The 23,291-nt window shown below is 49.1% G+C and overlaps 1 protein-coding gene across 1 annotated transcript in view; it reads right to left on the bottom strand.

Annotated features, from left to right (window-relative positions):
• Positions 1-22,224, bottom strand: part of MSN (moesin) — an 89,625-nt gene extending 67,401 nt beyond the window's left edge. The window contains exon 1 of the mRNA XM_058196683.1: positions 22,073-22,224. Coding sequence (XP_058052666.1) covers positions 22,073-22,084 — 12 coding nt within the window. The 5' untranslated portion in view covers positions 22,085-22,224. The remainder of the gene's footprint in view (positions 1-22,072) is intronic.
• Positions 22,225-23,291: the final 1,067 nt, after the last annotated feature.

Below are 23,291 nucleotides of genomic sequence, written 5' to 3'. Positions count from 1 at the left end.
CTTCTTCAACATGACTCCTTTAGCTAGTCAGGAAAGTCAGACTGACCCGCCCAGGAGCCGGGCCAGTTCCCCATTTCCTTTGCTTCACTTGCCTGCAAAACTCCCCAAGAAAGTGGGGGGGTAGGTGGGCTCTACCACCCCCCTGCCGCTCTGCCCTGCCGCCTGTTCTCCAGAGACGGGGGGGGGGGGGCTGGGGGAGGGGGCTGGAGGGAGAGGCTTCTCAAACAAAGGCAGAAGCAGAAAGCAGGAGGCCTGAAGGGAAACACAGGGGATGACTAGAGTAGCAAGGAAATCCAGCCAGGCTGCTGTCCATCTGGTGGGGTCATCTTCTGCTGCAGATCTGAGACTACGCAGTCATGTAAGATGTCTGTCCGGACTATAAAGGTCCTGGGGCTCTCCAATGGGACAACTCGCCACAGGACAACAGAACAATTCAATTTATTTAAAAATTTTAAAAATATTTTAATTTTTGTCATTCACATTTCATTTTGTCCCTCCTTTGGCATCCTTTCTTTAATGATTTTGTTCCACAACTTCTTTGATATTAGTGTAACTCTTGTCCTGGCGTGAGTTGGCCACGGTGAATTGGCCACAGCAAGTTGGCCATGGCGAGTTGTCATAGACCTTCCAGGACATAGAAATCCTGGCAGGAAGAGGAAGACTCAACCTCCTGGAGGTGAAAATGGCTGGCAATTTAAGGACATGGAGCTGAAACTGTCTGACGAAGCTGCACAGCTCCTGGGTCAAACACAGCATCAATGAGCCAAAATCGGAACTTGTTTAAGGAGCAAATAACTTCACCGATCTCAGGGGACTTTTTAGGAGTGAGTAAATTTGGCAATCACTAAAGTGGAATTAGCTGCCTTTTGTCTTCCAGATACTGAGGGGTGGTTTTTGTGCACAACCATATCTGGATTCAGATTGTATCAAACCATTATTAAACACAGTTTGTTAAATAAGCCAAAAATGGAGGGATCCACACAACCAATTAAAGCAGTTTATTAATCACAATACATATTTTTCTACCAATGTATTAGATATTAGCTCTCCCACAGTTCTGTATCATGTATAAATTGCACAAGCATTCCTTCCTTCCTTGTGATAAATAAAAGTATAAAAGATACTATTTCATACCATGTTTCCCCGAAAATACAGCATGTCCTGAAAATAAAGCCAAGGAGGGTGTAAATATAAACCCTCCCACTAAATAAGCCCTAGTGAAGGGGTGGGCATGGCCAGCACAGGAGGCAGCCCTTCCCTTCCCCGGTCAGCTAATGGCAGCTGGGCCCCTTAATCGCGATCCGTGGATCAGCTGACCTGATCGGCAGCTGCCTCTCTGTTCTATCTCTCCTGAGTATTTTTGGCACTTGCCTGCCTCCCATCCATCCATCCATCCATCCATCCATCCCCCTTGCCTGCAAACTCCTGCCCCACTCGCAAGAGAGTAGCCGCCCAGCACCTCTTGCCACGTAGTGCCCCCCCAGTGGACAACCCCCCCCGCCTAGCTGGGCAGAGCCTTCCAGGGCAGACTCTTCTGGCAGCGGCCGCTCTGGAAGTGTGCTTCCTGCTCTATGGTTCCAGCTCCATGTGGGGCTGTGGCTCCCTTTGCCCTTCGTTGCCTCTCTGCCCCGACTGCCAGAAGACATGGCAGCAGGCGGCTGGCCCAACTGGCCTCTTCTCCGCTTAGAGCAGTTTCCAGCTGGGACTTATGTCTTGCAGCCTGCCCTGCCCCGCCCCATCCCTCATCCCACCTGCCATCCCCAAATTGTGCCCCACCGCGAGACACGCATTTTACCGGAGACTGGCAGCTCCATTGTGTCTCTCGGCCAGTCTGTGCAGGGAAACCCCTTGCACAGTAAATAAAAACTTCTCATGAGTTCGAGAAGTTGTTAATTGTTCGTACTTGCGAGTTTTTCTTTACCGTGCAAGGTGTTTCCCTGCACAGACCAGCCAAGAGACATGATGGAGATGCCAGTCTCTGGTAAGACGCGCGTCTCACGGCCCGCCCTGCCCCACCCCACCCCATCTGCCACCCCCAAATTGTGCCCCACACGTCTTACCGGAGACTTGCAGCTCCATCGCATTCCTTGCCATTGTGCCCAGGAAACACATTGTAAAAAAAATCTTCTTGTGAGTTCGAGAAATTTGATTGAACTTGCGAGATTTTTTTTACAATGTGTTTCCCTTGACACAACAGTGGGGAATGCGATGGAGCTGGAAAGACGCGCGTCTTGCTTCTTGCCCGCCCCACCTGCCACCTGCCAGAAATGAGTTTTGTGGGACTCATTGCACCGCTGCCTCGCGGAGCAGGAGTCTACAAGGCTTGTTGTGCCATTGCACGCACAAATGGCAGCCCTGCCATGAGGTCTGACATACCAGTGCAGCCGCGAGCTCCAGGACACCAGCTGTGCCAGTATGACGAAGCTCACAGCAGTGCTGCCGTTCGTGAGTGCAATGGCACAACAAGCCTTGCAGAGTCCTGCTCCATGAGGTGACAGTGGCAGTGGGATACACCAGGGCAGCACCAGCCAGTCGCTCGGCCGGCACAAAAAACAGGGAGGGGAGGCGACAGCAGCGACGGGACATCCAGTCCCATGCTTGCCACCTCCTGCATCCCCAAAATAATAAGACACACACACAGCGATAAGGCCACGCCCTTATTTTGGGGGTCAAAAGAAAATAAGACCCTGTCTTATTTTCGGAGAAACATGGTAAATTTATATTTGAATTCAAATATAGTGTGATTAATGAGATTAACTCTGCAGTTGCAGTTAATCACTTTTCTTTCTGTCACATTAACACTGATCTGGCACTGACTTGAATTTTCTGGGGCCCAAAGAAATCCAGGGCCTTGCAGTCTCACATCTTGGGACAGATTTAGGGTGTGAATGCAGCTGGTGGCCGAAATGTAGGAGGAGGAGCAAAAAGCATGGCTTCTCTAGAAAAGCCACAGTGCCTCCCACCACTTTGGAATACATTAGAGGCTTCTGCTTCCATCTTGTGCAGTAAGTTTTCAGTTTTGCCTTTTCCCGATTAAGATCTTCTAGAAAAGCCAGTTTGCATGCCGAACATGCAAACTATAGTTTTAAAGTAAAAATATTAGCTCTACAGTAAAGCTGTTCCTGCAGAAGTGATCTGAACACCAGGACCAGCCACCAAGAGGCTCCTTCCCTCAGCTTTGCAGAACAGCAATACTTATCCTTGAAACACAGAGCATGAGGGAGGGGGGAATCCTTGGTATTATCACTGCTGCACATTTTTACCCCTCCTTCAGAGTTTAGCCCTTCCTAGAGGTGAGCAGCTGAACAGAGTCGTCCTTAAAACAGCCTGGAGAAAACCAAACTCAACAAAGATTGTGATGGTGGGGTCTGCCCACTGCCATCCATGGGCAGAGAGGAAGAGAGAGGGGGAGGGAGAGAGACAGAAAGACACCATCCGAAGACACAAAACAGCCCCTGGCCACTTTCCCAAAGGGAGACCAGGCAAGCCAAGCACAGCTCAAGGCACCCCTTGATCCACAGTCCCCCACCACAGCACCACAGGGCTCAGCCATGCAGTTAAAAGCAAATTCAAAAGAGCTGCAGGCGCAATGCACCCCCCCCCGCTTCCTTGCCGAAGGACAAGTATGCCCAGGGCCAAGGCTTCCAAGCGGTCTGCTTAAGAGGCCACCTGCGCCTTGCTAGAACCATTGGGGCAACAGCCAGGCGCTTTCAGCATGATGAAGGCACAGGAAGCCAGAGCTGCTCTGTAGTGAAAAGAGAGGGTGGAGGATTCAGAAACGGGAGAAGAGGCACTTCCTGTTATTAAAAGTGCCTGCTAAGCTCACACAATTTTTTGTTCTATCCACTTTCATTCTCCCTTAACCTAGTTGGTTGGTTTTAATGTCCTGGTTTTCTTAACACTGATTTTGGGCTTCTGCTCTTTTTCATTGCATTGTTCTATTTTTATGCAGAAAACTACTTATTCCCAGGCTGTCTGCAAATAAGGAAACAGAAAGGAAAGGAAAGGCCTTATGAATGTGCCTTTGTTTGGCCACTGCTGGGAAGAAACCGAGGTGGCATCCCTAAACACAAATATCATGCGGGGGTTGCCCGGCTGCCCACCCTTCTCATGGCAAGGCGGGCGCAGGAGGGGATACAGAAAACACAAGGTAGCCAAAGGAAAACGCACCAGCTCCTTGTTCTTCCTCTTAACGCTCCCCTCCCCAGAAATGGGTTCTCACCCTCCCAGGACCGGGCAAGGGGCAGCACCCAGTCCTCCAGCACGGCTCCCTCCAAGAGAACCCCTGCCGGCCATGGATTCCTGTCCCCTCTTAATAAGCAAGTTTGGGGGTGTTGGAGAGTTGGGGGGGCAGCTGTACCCCAATACTCGAGGCTCCCAGACTGTTTGCCAACCGGCGCCTTTTAAAGGGGAGCCAGCCTCAAGCAGAGAACCCGCAACCAGGGCGGGCGGAGGGGCTTCTTCGCGGGCCGTTCAGGGGAGCAGCCGCTGCCTCCCACGGCGGCCGGCAGAGCCGAGCTCGCCTCCCCAAAGCGCGGCCGCCGCGGGGCTTCCTTGCGCGGAGACGGCGGGCAGGGCTAGCAGCTGCGCGGGACGCAGCCGATGCGGCCAAATAAGGCGCTCTTCGAGCCGCACCGGCCGGGAAGCGCCCGCGGCGACGTCATCCGGAGGAAGCGTTGAGTCACCCTTTCCTGCGAGCCTGGCGCGGGGCCGAGGCCGAGGCCGGAGGAGCAAAGACGCCCCGGCCCGAAGCGCGGCAGGCGGGGGGCTTGCGGGACGCCGCGTTTCCTGGCCCCAGACGGGGAGGGGGCAACGCGGCCCTACCCGGAGGAGGAGGAGGAGGGGGGGGGCGAAGCTTCGCTCCCTTTGGCCTTCCTGGGGCGGGGAGGGGCTGCAGAGAATGGCAGAGCAAGCCTGCCAGAGGGGGTGGGGGGGGGCACCGACATTCCTTCGCAGAATTTATCCTGGCAGATTCAAGCTCGCCCGGTTCTCAGAAAGAAAGACTCAACATTTCAGTTAAATCCGACGTTGTGATTATTCCAACCCTTTGTTATCGGCTCCATGGACCTAGATTCTAAAGCACGATCCTTAACACAATCTGAATTAAATGCCAAGCATGCAAATTTTAAACCTCCACCAGCCTCAGATGCAAAAATTAACACAGGCATTCATGGCATGGAAACAAGCAATTAAGTAAACCTAACCTTAATCCACCATCCAGACAAGGACATTAGTGAGGAACTGCAAAACTGATTCAGGGTTGCCCACTAAACGTATCAATTATCATAGATATGAGGGGACCAACCTATGATTTTTTTAAAAAAAAAGTGAGTTTATGTCCAAATAAGTATATGACACAAAATGGGGCAAATACTTTCAGTTTCAACTGAATCAAGCAAGCTAACCACCCTGGTAGGAAAAAGATCTTCCCAGGATAGGAAGGCTACTCTCTGCACTGGCAGCCACAACCCCTTGTTTGAAGCCCACCTTTTTTTTTACATGTGTCACAGCTACCATCTTGACTTCTTTGACTCCACCCAACAAAAGCCCTCCTAGCATATTGGCCTGGTCTGCTCAAGGAATTATGAGGGCAGCCGTGTGAATGTTGCGAGCAAGGCTTCACTGAAAAAAATGAACTTCAACTTTAAAAAAAAGGAAGGATTGAAAGCTGCTAGATATGACAGTTAAAGAGTTTTGCTACTCTCAGCAATTTGGAAGTAGGAGCTGGTGGGTCCACCCACTTCAGCTTTGAGTTCCCAAGCATGTTGCCAGCCTCCCCAATCCTGCCAGTTCAAGCTATTCAGTGCTTAGAATTTGTTGCTTTGCAATCTCACACTCCAACTCCCTAGTCAGTCCTACCTGGTGCCAGGTAGAAAAATTCCCTGCCTCTTCCCGACCAGCTCTTGTTCCACCAGATAAAGCATTTATTATTGAAATTCCTTTCAAAGCAGGAAAGGAGCAAACCCCAAAGGGGGAGGGGAGCTGTGTTGCACGCATTTAGTGACCAGGTGACCCAACGGCCACACCTTGTCCATTATGATGGGGGGATGGTCTCCTGGGCTTCTCTCCTTCCACCCATCCATCTCAAGAGCAGATCTCAGAGGGACCCCTCTCCCCCGCCCCCTACACACACAGAGGACCCTTTCTCAGAGCTAAGGCGGCGCCCAGGCCTTCAGGAGCTTGGGGACTTTTAATTTCTGAAAAAATCTGAAGGAAAGTCCACTCAGTTCTTTCGCCTGTTACTAACATCAAAAGGACCTCTGTGAGATGGCTTTGATCTTTCTTGATGCACAGAAAGCTTTTGACAAGGTGAATTGGCGTTTTATGATACTACAGTTGGAACAGATGGGTTTTGGTAAAAAGTTCATTAAGACTATAGAAGCTATTTATTATAACCAAACAGCCAAAGTAATGATGAATAGAGAGTTGACAGAAATGATACAAATAAAAAAAGGCACAAGGCAAGGTTGCTCTCTATCACCTCTGCTGTTTGTATTAACATTGGAAGTACTAAATGAAATATTAGTATCCCATCACCAATCTCTTTCCATTTATGACTGTATGACTATAACTTGTTGCTGGCAATCCTTATGATTTATATTGATTTATTGACCATCATTTGTGTTGTAAATGTTGTACCTTGATGAACATATCTTTTCTTTTATGTACACTGAGAGCATATGCACCAAGACAAATTCCTTGTGTGCCCAATCACACTTGGCCAATAAAAAATTCTATTCTATTCTATTCTATAGTAGAGAGAAAGAAGGAATAAAGAGTATGAAAATCCAAAAGAAAGAATATAAGTTACAAGCATTTGCAGATGATCTGGTTTTCATTATTGAAGATCCATTAGAATCTATAAATATACTAATTGACAAGATAGGAGAATATGGGAAAGTAGCAGGTTTGAAAATAAATAAAGACAAAACAAAGATTCTAACAAAAAATATATTAATAAAACATAAAGTTGAATTGATGGAAAGATCAGAGATGCAGATTACTAATAAGGTTAAGTATTTGGGAATCTATCTTTAAGAGAGAGGCATTATTGTTAAACTGGGAAAAGATTAAAAAAAGCCACTATTTAAAAATTCCAGTCTGGGTATCAACTATTGAGGCTTTTTCATATTCAATATTTAGGAAAGAACAAATTGTGAGATATTGTGAACTGTTGAATGAAATGGTGAACTAAAAACAATACAAGAATTAGAACTACAAGGTATAAAAATGAACTGGTTTTCTTACTTGCAAATACGCTCCGGATACAACAAAGATTCCAAAACTGAGGGATTTTATAACAATATGACTAACCTAGATAAAATTTTGACAGGCACTGATGACAACCTAATTAGGAAATTATATCGATACTTATTAGAACTTAAACTAGAAGAAGAAGAAGTCAAAGAGACGATGATTGCCTGGGGGAAAAATTTTGGACATGGGATTGATTTAGAGGTGTGGCAAAAACTCTGGACACAAAACTATAAAATGACAATGTCTACTGCGTATAAAGAGAATTTGTATAAAATGTTTTATAGGTGGCACCTACCCCCGACAAGAATTGCCAGAATGTTCAAGAATAAGTCTGAAAAATGTTGGAAGTGTCATCAGATTCCTGGTTCATATTACCACATGTGGGGGACATGTGTAGAAGCTAAAAGATATTGGTCTAAAATCCACACATGGTTGGAAAAGATGAACAACACATCGACTTCAAGCCAGAAGTTTTTTTACTGGGAATTATATCTGAAACGTATAATAGAGAACTGAGATATTTGATTGTAAATGTTTTGACAGCAGCTAGGATTGTGTTTGCTAAAAACTGGAATAATGAAAAATTACCATTGCAAGATGAAATTATTAGGAAAATGATGGAGTGCGCAGAAATGAGTAAATTGACATTAGAAATTAGAGAACAGGAAGATAAACAATTTTATAAATATGGGGTCTCTTATCAATTGTTAGAAGGAAAATTATGTTAAAGGGATTTCAGAAAAGTTAGAATAAAGGGAAATGTTTAAATTATATAATTGATTTTAGGAAATGGATTTGAAGATGTATAATATTAATTTGGAAAGTTGATTTCAAGGGAGAAATTGAAATGTTATAGTTAATTAGAGATTAATTGATTATAGTGTTGAGATACATTTCAGATTGATAAAATATAAGCTTAGATAAATTAATTGGAATGTATATGGCAAGTTGCACATAAGATTAGGGATCAACCCACTGACACAATGTATTTGGATCGAAGATGGTTTTATGTATGTTAAAAAAATTTTTAAAAATTCACCAAAAAAAAAGGACCTCTGTGAGACCAATGACTAAAACCGGCTTCACTGGCATTAACAATGCCAGCTGTTTGCTTACTAAATGTAGTTCTGACTGTCTTATCTTTTATTTGACTGCTTTTGTACTTCTTCCATGGATTTTTAGGTACGTTGACCACTCTACAAGCACAGCTTGAGGGAATAAGGCGGCTGCAGTAAAGGTAGACACTTCACAATGCATGACCTTCAGCTCCACTTGGAGAGAAATGCCTTTGCACAAGGACATACAGCCAACTTTTCCAGCTGGCAAGCCAGGCAACCTGGTGCAACTGTGGTGAACATCCTTCAGCTGCATTTTGTCACAACCCCTTTAATTCCCTGCAGCAGCTTTTCCTGCATTCTGTTCCTTCCCAACTCTCTGGAGGCCACAAAAGTGACCAAGGCAGGCAGCCAGCAGCACCTGGCAAAGGAGAGAAGAGGCCTCTAAGCCAGCATTTATTAACAGGCTGTAAACAAAGAGGGTTGCGCCAAGATATTTAGGAGGTGTTTGATCTGCCATTTTTAATACATTGGTTAATATTTTATACTGCCTTCTTGAAAATTGCTTTGTCCTTCAAAGAACTTCTTAGAAGGGTGGGCCTCTTGAATTTTTTCCTGTTCTTTTTTTGTGACCTGTTCCCTAAATATCACCATCCCAACTTGCAGAATTTGGGATGGAAAGACCCCCCCCCCAAAAAACCCCCATGGTCTTAAAATAGGCAATTATATTTAATTAGCCAAAACAAAATCCTGCAAATACCCCACAAAAAGGAAAAAATCAATCCTGCCCTCACAATCTTCAGGCCTCCCTCCCACCCCACAGCCCTTAAGGCGTAAGTGCCCTTGGGCAGTACAGGGTTGCCCCACCAGCCTGACCTTGAAGAGGGCAGTCTTGGCCAGTCCAGCAGAGCCCTTCCTTCCACAGCCCCAAGCGTTGTTGTGGTTGCCATGGCTAGTCATGAATTTGAGAGGGGTGGCCATGTAAACAGAAGTAATAAACAATTGGAGCTTTTAAAAAACAGTAACAATATCTCTTAGCTGTTAGTTTCAATCCAATTTTATTCAGAGGCCAACTTCAAGCAACTGGTGAATATTGGAAGTTCTGGATTCTATCCAAAGTTATTTATTTATTATTTATTTATTAATCATACTTATATACCGCACCATCTCCCATAGGACTCAGGGCGGTTCACAGGCATATTAAAACAATATAATAAATAAGCATTAAAACCCAGTTAAGACTAAATATTATCATGGCCTGATCACTAAAACAGTAAAAACCAGTAAAAACCCCATTAAAATTTTGCTAAAACATTTTATTCTTAGGCTAGTCCAGCGCGCTGAAATAATAGAGTCTTCAGTTCACGTCTGAAGGTCCGGGGGTCGGGGAGTTGTCGTAATCCCGGAGGAAGCTCGTTCCACAGGGCTGGTGCTGCCACAGAGAAGGCCCTCCCCCTGGGGGGTCGCCAACCTACATTGTTTGGTCGACGGCACCCTGAGGAGGCCTACTCTGTGGGAGCGCACAGGTCATTGGGAGGCAATCGGCGGCAGAAGGCGGTCTCGAAGGTATCCCGGTCCTAAGCCATGGAGCGCTTTAAAGGTGGTAACCAAAACCTTGAATTGCACCCGGAGGATTACCGGTAGCCAGTGTAGGCCGCGCAGGATGGGTGTTATATGGGAGCAGCGCGGTGCTCCATCTATCACCCCTGCGGCCGCATTCTGGACTAACTGGAGCCTCCGGGTGCTCTTCAAGGGGAGCCCCATGTAGAGAGCATTGCAATAGTCCAGGCGGGAAGTGACAAGGGCATGAGTGACCATGCGTAAGGCGTCCCGGTCAAGGAAGGGGCACAACTGGCAGATCAGGTGGACCTGATAAAATGCTCCCCTGGTGACGGCTGTCAAATGATCCTCTAAGGACAGCCGACTGTCCAGGAGGACGCCTAAGTTGCGCACTCCCTCCCTCGGGGTCAGTACTTCCTCCCCCACAGTCAGCGATGGTGTAAGGTGACTGTACCGGGACTCCGGCACCCACAGCCACTCTGTCTTGGAAGGGTTGAGTCGGAGCCTGTTCCTCCCCATCCAGACCCGCACAGCCTCAAGACACCGGCCCATCACCTCAACGGCTTCATTGGGGTGGTTCGGGGTGGAAATGTACAGCTGCGTATCATCAGCGTACAGATGATAATCCACCCCGAAACCACGGATAACCTTGCCCAGCGGCTTCATGTAGATGTTGAACAGGAGAGGCGAGAGAACAGACCCCTGAGGCACCCCACAAGTGAGGCGCCTCGGGGTCGATCTCTGCCCCCCTGCCAACACCGTCTGCGAATGGTCAGAGAGATAGGAGGAGAACCACCGATAAACGGTGCCTCCCACCCCCAATCCCTCCAACCGTCGCAGCAGGATACCATGGTCAATGGTATCAAAAGCCGCCGAGAGATCTAATAGAACCAGGACAGAGGAACAACCCCTGTCCCGGGCTCTCCAGAGGTCATCCACCAACGCGACCAAAACCGTCTCGGTGCTGTAACCGGGTCTGAAACCGAACTGGAACAGGTCCAGATAGACAGTTTCCTCCAGGTGTTGAGGAAGCTGATATGCCACCACACTCTCAACAACCTTCGCTAAGAAGCGAAGGTTGGAGACTGGACGATAGTTCGCTAAAACAGCCAGGTCCAGGGAGGGCTTCTTGAGGAGGGGCCTCACCACAGCCTCTTTCAAAGCGGTGGGGAAAACACCCTCCAACAAAGAAGCGTTGGTAACTTCCTGGAGCCAGCCTCGTGTAACCTCCCGAGTGGCCAGCACCATCCAGGAGGGACACGGGTCCAATAAACATGTGGTGGAGTTCAACCTACCCAACAACCTGTCCATGTCCTCAGGAGTCACAGGATCGAACTCAGCCCAGATAACACTCTCAAGACTCGTCTCCGCCATCCCACCTGAATCTATCCAATCAGGGTCCAGGCGGGAAGTGACAAGGGCATGAGTGACCATGCGTAAGGCGTCCCGGTCAAGGAAGGGGCACAACTGGCAGATCAGGTGGACCTGATAAAATGCTCCCCTGGTGACGGCTGTCAAATGATCCTCTAAGGACAGCCGACTGTCCAGGAGGACGCCTAAGTTGCGCACTCCCTCCCTCGGGGTCAGTACTTCCTCCCCCACAGTCAGCGATGGTGTAAGGTGACTGTACCGGGACTCCGGCACCCACAGCCACTCTGTCTTGGAAGGGTTGAGTCGGAGCCTGTTCCTCCCCATCCAGACCCGCACAGCCTCAAGACACCGGCCCATCACCTCAACGGCTTCATTGGGGTGGTTCGGGGTGGAAATGTACAGCTGCGTATCATCAGCGTACAGATGATAATCCACCCCGAAACCACGGATAACCTTGCCCAGGGGCTTCATGTAGATGTGGAAGAGGAGAGGCGAGAGACCAGACCCCTGAGGCACCCCACAAGTGAGGCGCCCCGGGGTCGATCTCTGCCCCCCTGCCAACACCGTCTGCGAATGGTCAGAGAGATAGGAGGAGAACCACCGATAAACGGTGCCTCCCACCCCCAATCCCTCCAACCGTCGCAGCAGGATACCATGGTCAATGGTATCAAAAGCCGAGAGATCTAATAGAACCAGGACAGAGGAACAACCCCTGTCCCGGCTCTCCAGAGGTCATCCACCAACGCGACCAAAACCGCCTCGGTGCTGTAACCGGTCTGAAACCGAACTGGAACGGGTCCAGATAGACAGTTTCCTCCAGGTGTTGAGGAAGCTGATATGCCACCACTCTCAACAACCTTCGCTAAAAGCGAAGGTTGAGACTGGACGATAGTTCGCTAAAACAGCCAGGTCCAGGGAGGGCTTCTTGAGGAGGGGCCTCACCACAGCCTCTTTCAAAGCGGTGGGGAAAACACCCTCCAACAAAGAAGCGTTGGTAACTTCCTGGAGCCAGCCTCGTGTAACCTCCCGAGTGGCCAGCACCATCCAGGAGGGACACGGGTCCAATAAACATGTGGTGGAGTTCAACCTACCCAACAACCTGTCCATGTCCTCAGGAGTCACAGGATCGAACTCAGCCCAGATAACACTCTCAAGACTCGTCTCCGCCATCCCACCTGAATCTATCCAATCAGGGTCCAGGCCGTCCCAAATCTGAGCGATTTTATCAGACAGATACTGAACAAAATCCTCAGCGTGTCCCTGTAAGGGGTCCTCCCGAGCCTCCTGCGTGAGCAGGGAGCGGGTCACCCTAAACAGGGTGGCTGGGCGATTATCTGCCGATGCGATGAGTGCGGAGAAATAGTTATGTTTCGCCGCCCTGATCGCCACTAGGTAAGTCTGAATATATGACCTCACTAGTGTTCGGTCTGGTTCGGAGCGGCTGGACCTCCAGGCGCTCTCTAGGCTTCTTTTCCGGCGCTTCATCTCTCTCAGCTCCTCGTTATACCAAGGAGCTGGTCGAGTTCGTCGCCGGGTCAGAAGCCGCAAAGGCATGACGCGGTCTAAGGCGCCAGCGGCTGCCTCATCCCAGGCGGCCGCCAGCTCCTCAGCCGAGCCGTGGGCTAACTCCCTCGGAAATGGCCCAAGCTCCGTCAGAAACCTCTCAGGGTCCATCAGGCGCCTGGGACGGAACCATTGAACCGGTTCTGTCTCCCTGCGGTGAGGTGTAGTGGTCTGAAAGTCTAGCTGAAGGAGTAAATGATCTGACCATGACAAGGGTTGAGATATTAACTCCCCTAACTCCAGATCATTTAGCCACTGTCCCGAGACGAAAATCAAGTCCAGTGTGTTACCCCCAACGTGGGTGGGGACCGCAACTACCTGGGTCAGGTCCAAGGCCGTCATGGAAGCCATGAACTCCCGAGCTGCCATTGACGAATCGCCCGCCGACGGCAAGTTGAAATCCCCCATGACCATAAGCCTGGGGGTCTCAACCGCCGTCCCGGCTATCAAAGTTCTGTATCTTTGATTCAATGGGACAAATCAGTGACCAATGTGCAGTGGGGACTGAGCCTAGAGCAGATCCCTGGCAAGTGTTGTGCCCAGGTCAGAGCCCAGGGATCCCATCCACCCATTCAGTGGCAGGTCAACTCATGAGGGACGAGGAAGAAGCCCCACCCCAGGGTAAAGTAATACGAAGAATCAGCCCAACTCTTCAGTCTAGATATTGAAACGAAGGCTCATTTCTTAGCCTTTGAGGAACCTGCTGGAGGGCTGTACTCCAAAGAACAGAAAAAGACACTAAATCTGATTTAAATATGCTGTAAGTAAATTAAGCAATGTCAATTAAAAGTCAGTTTGGTATAGTGATTTTGGCACAAGGCTATAGAAGCCAGGAGTCTACATTCTAGTCCCATATTTGGCAGAAAGCCAGGTGGGTGAACTTAGGCCAGTCCCTTTGTCTCAGCCCTGGAAATCAAGCAACGGCAAACCACTTTTGAAAAATTTTGCCAAAAAATCTGCAAGGACTTGTCCAGGCAGTCTCTGAGATCAGACACAACTGAACGGAAGTAAATAAATGGGAAGTTGATCACTTCCCATTTATTTAGCAATTTCTTCTTCTTATGGTGAAAACTGCATGACTGCAGCAATTTCTGGAGGGACTCGAGGAGCTCCAAACCCATTTTGGAGAGAGGAGGGGGAACACGGTGTTTTATGCCATTTGTGGGGAAAACACAACGATTCAGAGATCTTCACCATCCCCAAGGGAGCCATGTTAAGTAATAAACACAAAGAGCCGAAATCCTTTTTAATAAAAATCAAGCTGCTCCTGATGTTAAAATAAAAGAGGAAACACGCTTGTCGCACTGTGGGCAATATCCTGCCAGGGAAGGATACTGGTGAAGTGGTTGCGTGAGAATCCAAGAGGCCTAGCAAGCAAGGAAGTTCTAGCTCTTCATGAAAAATCAGAAATGGAGAAAGTTCTTCCTTCCATGTGCAAATCCTTTGTAAAAAAAAATGAACAGGGAACAGACAAAGAAGATGCGAAAGTCCTCCAAAGTTGAATTTAATTATAGGAAAGTCACCTTTGGAGAACCTTATGAACATCCTTTTCCCTTTTTTTTTTTTTTTTGAAATCACAGTAACACAACAGAAAGCTTAGCAAATTAGTGGGGGAAGCATAAAAAAAGGGCAGGTCTTTAGTAAAAATGTAATAAACTGGCATAAATAAAAGGAACATCTTGTTTCTGGCAGCAGCTAGTAAAATGCTTCCAAGATGTGAAATAGTAGAATATGAAAGGCAGCAGACAGAACAGTTCATATATTCCTTTTTGCCATAATTACTCACTTTTTTCCCTTAAAAGGGAAGATGATCTTCCCAACCAGCTTTACAACCACAACCCATTGAGCACTGTACCATTTTAAAAGGCAAAGCACATCAATTCCTAAGCATTTCTAACACTGCAAGGTATATAACACTCTTCCAAAGTCTTAAAAGCAAGCCATCCTGAATATTTTTTCATTTTTTTGAACAGAAGCATGACCCCTCGGAGAGTCCCTTGCCCCCCCCCCCTTTTGCTGGCAAATCAGATAGCCTGTGCTGCTTAATTGAGCCCGTAAAACAAGTGGTGAACAGCACCAACCTACAGCATCTGTGTGGGCATGAGACGATTGTGATTCCATTCATGGCTAGGAGCTTTCTTGGGTACTTTTCATAAATGCATAAATGTACTGGAACAGCTCAAATGCAATTCAACAAAAGCATGGATAACTGTTGCCAAGTTCTGTAAATGTGCTCCCCAGCTTTCATCTGAAAACTGCCATGGGGCACTGCTAGGAAGCCCCCACCCCCCCTTCAAGAATACTGCCAGAGGAGTTGTGCTGAATTTCAGCCCTGAGACAGATTTTCTTACAGAAATTTGAATTCCTGGCTTGTCTGGCTTTAATTTCAGCTTGTTCACCCTCATCCCACATACTACCAAACTCAAGCAACATCTGAGGCCAATTTGCTTGGGGTTAATGACAACAAGCAATAAAACTACCATTATTGAAATACTGATGAAAACTCACAGCAAACCTCCAGCTGATTTCTTTTGCATTGCTGGCAAATAAGGGAACAAGATGAGCCCCACAAGGCACCCCAGGCTAATGTCCATGCTGACAAGCAAGGAAACCAGCCCCTTCCACTCACTGGGCATGTACTAAACAATCAAGGGGGGGGGAGTAGAGTAACAGATCCACGCTCGTTCCAATTTTCCTCACATAGGTCAGGAGACTCAGTCCCACATCCTGACCAAAAGCAGGGCTGAAATGGACCAGATCACTCTTAGTTATTAACTAGGATACATTTCTCCAGAAGTCTTCACCAACTTGATCTCCCTGGCCAAGAATGAAATATTTGTGCTTGGTCAATAATTCCAGGAGTCACGCAGTCCAACCTTGATACGAAGGACTCTTTATTTTACTGGACTCATTCAGAGTTTTTAAGTTATGGTCTTATAACTTGGCTCTTTTAAACAATAAGGAACAAAGCCTACTTCCATTTTTTTTTAAAAAAAATATCCTAACCTAAAAGGAAGACAGAACCCTTTTATTCCTTATGCCTAGAAAGACATACCAAAATCCTTTTGTTTCCATGGGTTTTGCTCCCCTATTAATAGCCCTGATAATGTTTATGAAAGTATTCAACATACAAATATAGCCAGATGTAAATCAGGTACAAGTATCTTCAATGTCTATGGAGATTCTCAGTCATCCAGGTTATGATTGTCCCAAAGGTGCTTTTTCAAAAGGCAACTGGACTTTGTTTTTCCTTGAAGATGTTTCACTTCTCGTCCAAGAAAGTTCTTCAGTTCTGAAGAAGCTTTTTGGATGAGAAGTGAAATGTCTTCAATGAAAAACGAAGTCCAGTTGCCTTTTGAAAAAGCACCTTTGGGACATGTATCCTCCATGCATCTGGAGAATGCTTGGCAGGGGACGGTGACAATAAATGGACTTTAGGCATGGCTGCTTTCTTTAGCCATTCACTACGGAGCTGGAAAGCACTAAAATGCTACTGTCTACAAAGCTGTACAGGAACACCACATCTCTGCTCTGCTCAGAAGACAACTCTGGAATTGTGATGAATCCCTGACAACAAAAATAGGTCTATTTTGAGGTCAGGAGAACTTTTTCAAAGACTTGGTTCTGAAGGTTGTTTGCAAATGTTGAAGGCACCAAGTTTTAGGAAAGAGAGTTTACCTGTTCAACCACCAAGGCCCTGGATTTTGCTGTTATGAGACAAAATGAAGATATTGTATCACAAGACTGCTTCATCCTTAGATGTTATCTGACCATTACAGAAATCAAACAAACATACTGAATGCAAACCAGAGGCAAGGAAATAACCAGCAAGACTACTGCCAACTTGCAATTTCTATTCTAGTACAAGTGGAAAGTTATTAAACACACAAGGAGTAATCAAAGTACTGGCATAATAAATATTTTAATTCCATTTTCTATTAAATTACTTTTATTTCTGACCACAGCTTCATTTTGGCCTTGCTCACTTTCTAGCTTATGTTGGGCAAACAGTTGTGGGCTGCCATGAGAGAGCAGCAAAGTGATACAAAAACAGGGAGCTGTAACAGCCATCAACTGCTCATTTCTCTGTTTTGCAGGTCAGATAGGGCAGGACCAGGAATGTGGCCCCACACATTCCTGCTGTAATCTCCAGGAGAAGATAAGGACCATGAGTCACCAACTCCTTCAGATTGTAAGAGATTAGTAAAAGGAGTCTTACTAATACCCTGAGGCTGGTGGAGGTTTTGGATGGCCCTCAGACCTATAAACTCTTCCCATAATGTAATTTTAATGTAACAAAAAGAGATTATTAAATGAAGAATCACATGAACAAATTAATTCAAATTAATTTGAATTAACCAAACTCAGGTTTTCTCTTGGAGCAGAACCCCCTTTGTGCCAGTCACTCGCTCCCTCTCAGTCGAGTCCACCTTACAGGGTTGTTGTGGAGAAACTAGGAGAAAGGAGTAGTATTAGGTATGTTTCCTGCCTTGGGTTATTTATAAACATAATAAAGGTGGGATTAAAAAATAAGAAATCTAAGACTTAATTTTGTATCTAAGATAGGCAGCTCTAGAAATTGAATAACATAAAAAATAAATAACACCCAAGTACCGATTTCTGCCTGGGAAAAGGGGCACTTCTCAGACCATCAGGGTAATTCTGGCACACTTAAAATAAGAGTGCTACTCAGGCTCACTGAAGACATAGTTTTGCCTTAAGAAGGTTAAGTGTGCATTCTCAGTTATTCATTTAGAGTAATTGCAAAGACAAAGACACTGTTTCTCAACTTTGGCAACTTTAAGATGTGTAGAACTGCCAGGGCTTCCTGGCCGGCTGGGGAATTCTGAGAGTTGAAGCCCACACTTCTCCAAGTTGCCAAAGTTGAGAAATGCTGCACTAATAGATCCCAGGAATTCTGGCTTTGTTTTACTTTTTTAATATGAAATCAGTTCAGACAAAATAGCTTCTATCCATGATCACTGGAAGCAAAGACAACTGACCCAGGCACTGTGGGAATCTTGAGGAAATCGGGCCCCAGGATTTCACCTGTCAACTAGTACACATTTCTCTGGCCATAAGAGGTGCCCAGAAGGCACGGCTGCAGATGCCCTCTGCCCAAAGGACTCCAGCTAGGAATTTGGTTGGGAAGGCTCATGGATTTGTTCCCCAGATTCCCCTTCAAGCTATGGAATCACAGCTGTAGATGGCTAGAAATGTGCACATTTGCAAATGTTTGAAAATGCGGATTGGTTGCTGGTGGCCCCAGGCGTGGGGGAGAGGGGGGAGGAGGCGCAGAAGGGAGGTGGCCTCTGAAGGAAACAGGAAGAGAGGGGTGGGGGGCTTGTTACGACATCCTCCTTCTCAAGAGAAGGTCTTCAAACCCCACAGTGGGTGCTAGCCTGGCATGTCAAAAAAAAGCCCTCCTGCCTAGGAACAAAGCAGCCATTTGGTTTCTTTCTTTCTAAAAATGGCAGGGTTTTAAACAAAAAAAAAAACCTGAAGAAAGGAAAGCTGCAGGTCCTTCTCATTTCAAAGGTTATACCACTCAAGTATCAGATACCCATCTCTTTAAAGAAGCTATTGTACAACCCAAGGAACAAGGAGTTAGAGAATCAAGCTGATCTTTCGCCAGCAGTGGGGGGGGAGGGGGGAATCCACTCACAATACCCTTAGTATTTTAAGAAAGCTGTGCGTTGCATTTCCCCCACCCCCATCTATGCCACTTTGAAAAACATTCTCCTGTTGTGAGCTAATCAAACTAGTCTCCTATTTTGCTCCTTAAAGTTTTCAGCTAGAAAACAAGCCAAGATTGTCCCTTCCTTTCTCTTGGAATCTTTTCTCCTAAAATCTTCCTGTTTCTCCCCAAAAGAAAGTCAAGTACAGACTTGACATGCTCCATGTTTAGCACACCTCACTTTCCTTAGCCAAGGAAGCCATTCCAGTCAAGCTCAGACAAGGCTCTGCAGCAACTCTGAACTCATTTACCAGCTCCAAAATAACATATTCTTGGCACACTGAATCTGCAATGATTTCAGTTCAAAACTCTTCTTCCAAAGCCAGTAGTCAGAAAGATATAACTTATTACAGTTTATGTCAGCTATGTATATTTCAGCGATCACAAGGAAAACTCTGAAATTCCATTTTGAAAGACACAAGGAAGAATACAAGATATGGAAGCTCTCTAAAGCGGCTGGCTCTGGTCCAACATAAGGCAGCAAAACCAGGCCAACCACAAATGCGATTGGCAAACCATGGAGCTCCCATCAGTCCCCCAAGACAAGATGCCCCAGGCACACGCCTCCAGTCTCCAGAGGTGTGAGCCGCTGCTCCCCATGCCATGCACCCCAACTGTAGCTGTGAGCTCTGCCTTGCTGCTGCTTGGCATCAACAGGTTCTCCTGCAGGGCTAAATCTCTCTGCACCATCTGAGAGATTTTTAACTTAAAGAATATTACACAACAACACAAGTTAATAGGCCAGCCTCCAAGGGCAGCAGTCCCTTTGGCATTCTTCAAAAATAAGCATGGCTTCATTTGGGAGAGTGCCAACCAATCCCATGCAAAGATGCAGGTAAGGCAGGTGAGAGACAGCATCCCAGAAGGGATGGCACAGAGCATCTCCTAAGCACTGCTGCTGTTTGGTAAAGGACCAGTTTGTAAACAGCTGCACCCACAGAGTAGCCACTCTTATGAGCACCCACAGAGAACCAGTGACATTTCTCAAAAGCGCAAAGCTCTCCAGCCACAAGTTACCTTACCCTGGAACTAACATTTGGGTCCCTGAAACTGGAACCCCAATCCCTCAGCAGCCTCCCCGGCCTCTAACTTTCCACAGGGATCCAACTACAATTCTTATTGTAGCATCAGAGTCTCCGCTGCTCACCTCCTGCAAAGGTATGTCACAATGGCTTTGGGGAACAGGGGCAAAGCGATGTTGCCTAGGAGTGACCAGATAAGGGGGCACAACCTGTGGCTGGGTGGGGCAAGAGACTTAGAAAGAACCCTCCCCAAGATCTCAGGCTTCCAAATTCTGTTAATGTAGCTTTGCCATAAAGCAGAATTAATCTTATCTGGTTGTGTTCCCTGTCTGGTTGATCTGATGAGGCTAACACATCCAGACAAAACATGCAGTGCTTCGAGGGAATTGCTTCTGTTTCAGACTTGGGATGTCCACAATACTGGACTGCAGATCCCTAAGACCAGAGCAGGGCCTTGTACAGCCCCAGGCCTACATCTGACCCTTTGGCTGTCCCCGTCTGGCCCACGTGAGATCACTTAGAAATTAGAAATCAAATGGAAATAAGTGTATATCACGCAGGCAATGCAACTACGTTGCTTTCTTTTAAAGGCAACTATTTTTCAATTTACGCATGTGCATGCATGTCTACACACCTTCAGTTCTATTGCTTCAGCCCTACAGAACAACCTCAGTTTGTCATGGTGGCCTCTTGGGGGAAAATTACCCTTCCCTTAGACCAACCACTGCTACTACTGAGAGTAGGTGCAGCTTTCACTTCTCTGCAATGAAGGAGGAGCGTCCCCTTTCTTGCTCAGCTTTCTGGATCTGCAAAGTCTCGATACTGTTGGAAACAAGATACTGGCCTTGCAACTCTTCCAACAGGGCCCTTGTGCACGAGGAGTCAGGAAATCCACAGGTCTAGCAAGAAGAAGGCCCGTCTTCCATCCCTGGGGTCTCCAGACCAAGGAGGTTCAGAGTAACTGCTGGGAAAGGCCTCTGGCTATGCCCGAAGGAGTCGATCAGCCTTTCCCCACCCAGGCAACGGTTATGGGAGAAAGGTATGAGCTGCTGAAAGCTACTGAAAGGACACAAAGAAAGGCACCCAAAGCCACTGATTATGCTGGCCAGACACTATGGCGGGCAGGTCCTGCTGGCTGGGGAATTCTGGAAGTTGAAGTCCCTACAGCTTAAAGTTGCCATGGTTGAGAAACGTTGAGGTAGGCAGACAATGGAAGTCCCATCAAAGGAAACGGAAGCTTTTCTTAATAAAAAACACGCCGTCTCAAACGGTCCCTCCCAGCTGAAGGCACAGACGGCCACCCGCCGCTGGGTCCCAGCACTGAGCAACAGCGGCAGACCTGGACCGGCCATTGGCGCCCGAAAGGAACCGGGATTCTCTTACTCGACGGCCGACAGGAGCCGGGTGGAGCCTGCAGAAGCGCCTCCTTGGCGGCCTCTTCAGCGTGGACGCCTCTAGGCCTCACGTGGGCAAATGGCCGCGCGGGGGAAATTAACCCTTGCTCAAACTCTCGGCCTGAGCCGCCGCCCCTCCGCCTGAGGAGCGGGAAAACGACGGCGTGGCCCCGCCGGCCTTTGCCCTCCTCAGCCTCTCGGCAGTCGCGGCATCCACCTGCTAGCCGCAGCGCAACCGGCGATGCTCCGCGGAGCCTTTCTCCCGCGGCCGCCGGCTCCGCCTGAGAATTGAGGGGGAGGCCGACCGGGAGCGGGATCCGGAGAGGTTGGGCCGCCTCGCCCTTTCCACCCGGCGGGAGTGAGGCCCGCTTTCCCACGGGCCAGCATCAGTATCCGGCCCGGCCGCTATAGACTCGTCAGCCGAGCACATCGGCTCCCCCGCTCCGGCCATGATGCCCCCAAGGAGGAAGGCGGGCGGGCCTGCGGGAAAGGTGCCGCGCCCACCGCCCCTCCCTGGGCTCCTTCCCGCCCGACGGCAGCCCGGCACTCCGACCTGGGTGCCACGGGGGGCCTCTGACCGGCTTCCCGCGGCCGGCCCCGAGGTCAGCCGGCGACTCCCGCCCATCGCTGCCTCGGGCCCGGCTGCCTCGCCCCCCACCGCCGGGCCTCGGGCGGGAGTTTCCGCCGCGCCAAGCGCTCTCCTCGGGCGGGGCCCGCCTGGCGCAGCGGATGAGGCTGCCGGTAGCGCCGCCATGGACGGTCCCGCCTTGCTCCGAGACCAAGGGGCTCAGCACCCCCCGAGCGGCCGTGGGCGGAAGCGGCAAGCGCGTGTGCGGGGGGCCGGCGCTCTGGCCTGGGCTCTTTCCCACGAACGACGCCCCCATTCACGGGCGGGACAGGGGAGCGAGACCTCCGGCCTCCCGGTGCCCGGCGCAAGAAGGTCCGCGGCCGGTAGGACGGGAAACCCCCGCGGGAGCCCCCGACGCTCACTCCCCGACCCACCCACCCCCGGAAGACGCCCTTCCGCTCCTCGCACCCCGGACAGCCGCGATGCGACGACGGCAGAGAAGGGGCGCCCCCGGCCTGCTGCCTCCCCTGCCCGGCCCCCCATACCGTTTTCGGCATCTTGCCGGCAGTCTGGGCGTCCTGGGGCTGCGGGCGTCTCGGCTTGGAGCTTCGCTGGGCGGCGGGAGTGGCTCGCTCGTCGGCAGGCTAAGAGCTTCGGCCAAGCGCGCCGCCTTTATTCGGGGCCGGCGCTCTGGAGCCCCCGCCCCGACGCTCCTGCCGCTCTCCCGCCCTTCCCGGGCGGGCCTCACGCCCTCCCTGCCTCGGGGCACCCTCTGTGAAGGCTGCCCGGCGCGCGCCCTGCCAGGGCGAGTACCGGCGCCAGAGGGGCTCGGCGGGCACTCCGGGCGGCCCCAGCATTGCTCCCGGCCGGGGAAGGAAACGTTCGGGAGCATCTGGTGCGCGGCCGGCGGGATCTGAGCTGAGCTGGAGACACGCTTTCGCTCTGGCGCTTTTCTGCCCGGTGAACGGCGAAGACCGGCTCTTGGCCTGTGGAAAGCGACCCACGGGCGATGCCGCAACCCCCCCTCCTCCCCCCCCCCGCAGGCTGCCTGCAAGACGTCGGATGCCCGGGGTGCTGAGTGCGGCAGGGAAGAGTGAGCTTCTCCCCCAACCCCATCCCGCCTCATGCCAGCCCGATCAGCAGGCCCAGTCATCCGGGTTGGGCCTTTCAATCAAGGGGGCTTCCCTTGGCACTGTTGCCCGACGACCCTTTGAAACATTCCCGCATCGAGTCGGTGCTGCTGACCCTTTGGCCTTGCTCAGAGGTACTGTATGGTGTAAATGCAGAAGGTGGATTCATTTCATGCTGTTCTCCTATCCTGCGCACTCAGGAAGCGATCTGCCGAGAAGTTTGCACAATTGATTGCACAACTGATCCTCAATATATACTCCTTTTTCTCTATATACACTAACACTTAAGGTAATTTCCAACAATCGAGTAATTCTTTAGGATGGTTACAAAAAGCTGGTGGGCATTTGCCATCTTCCTGACTCCTGGAATATTGGGCGAAGGGAGCCTCCTTGGCAGCCCCTCCAAAGTCTGGGATAGAGGAGAAGGCCATTCACCCAACAGCTGAGTCTTGGAATGGTCATCTTCCTCAATGGCCAGTTAGTAGCCCAAGGCCCCCTCTAGACAGAGTTGTCTCTTGACTCCCTTATCCAGCCTAATCTTATGACTAGGACCATAATTATACAGAGAATCCTTCCATAAAATCTCCCTAGATTTTTGATTGAAGCTTTTTTTCTCCTAAAACAATGTATCCCT

This window comes from Ahaetulla prasina, chromosome 11 (assembly GCF_028640845.1).
Source record: "Ahaetulla prasina isolate Xishuangbanna chromosome 11, ASM2864084v1, whole genome shotgun sequence".
Lineage (NCBI taxonomy): Eukaryota > Metazoa > Chordata > Lepidosauria > Squamata > Colubridae > Ahaetulla > Ahaetulla prasina.
The sequence above is the reverse complement of the archived record's forward strand: the minus strand, read 5'-3'. Positions and strand labels throughout refer to the sequence as shown.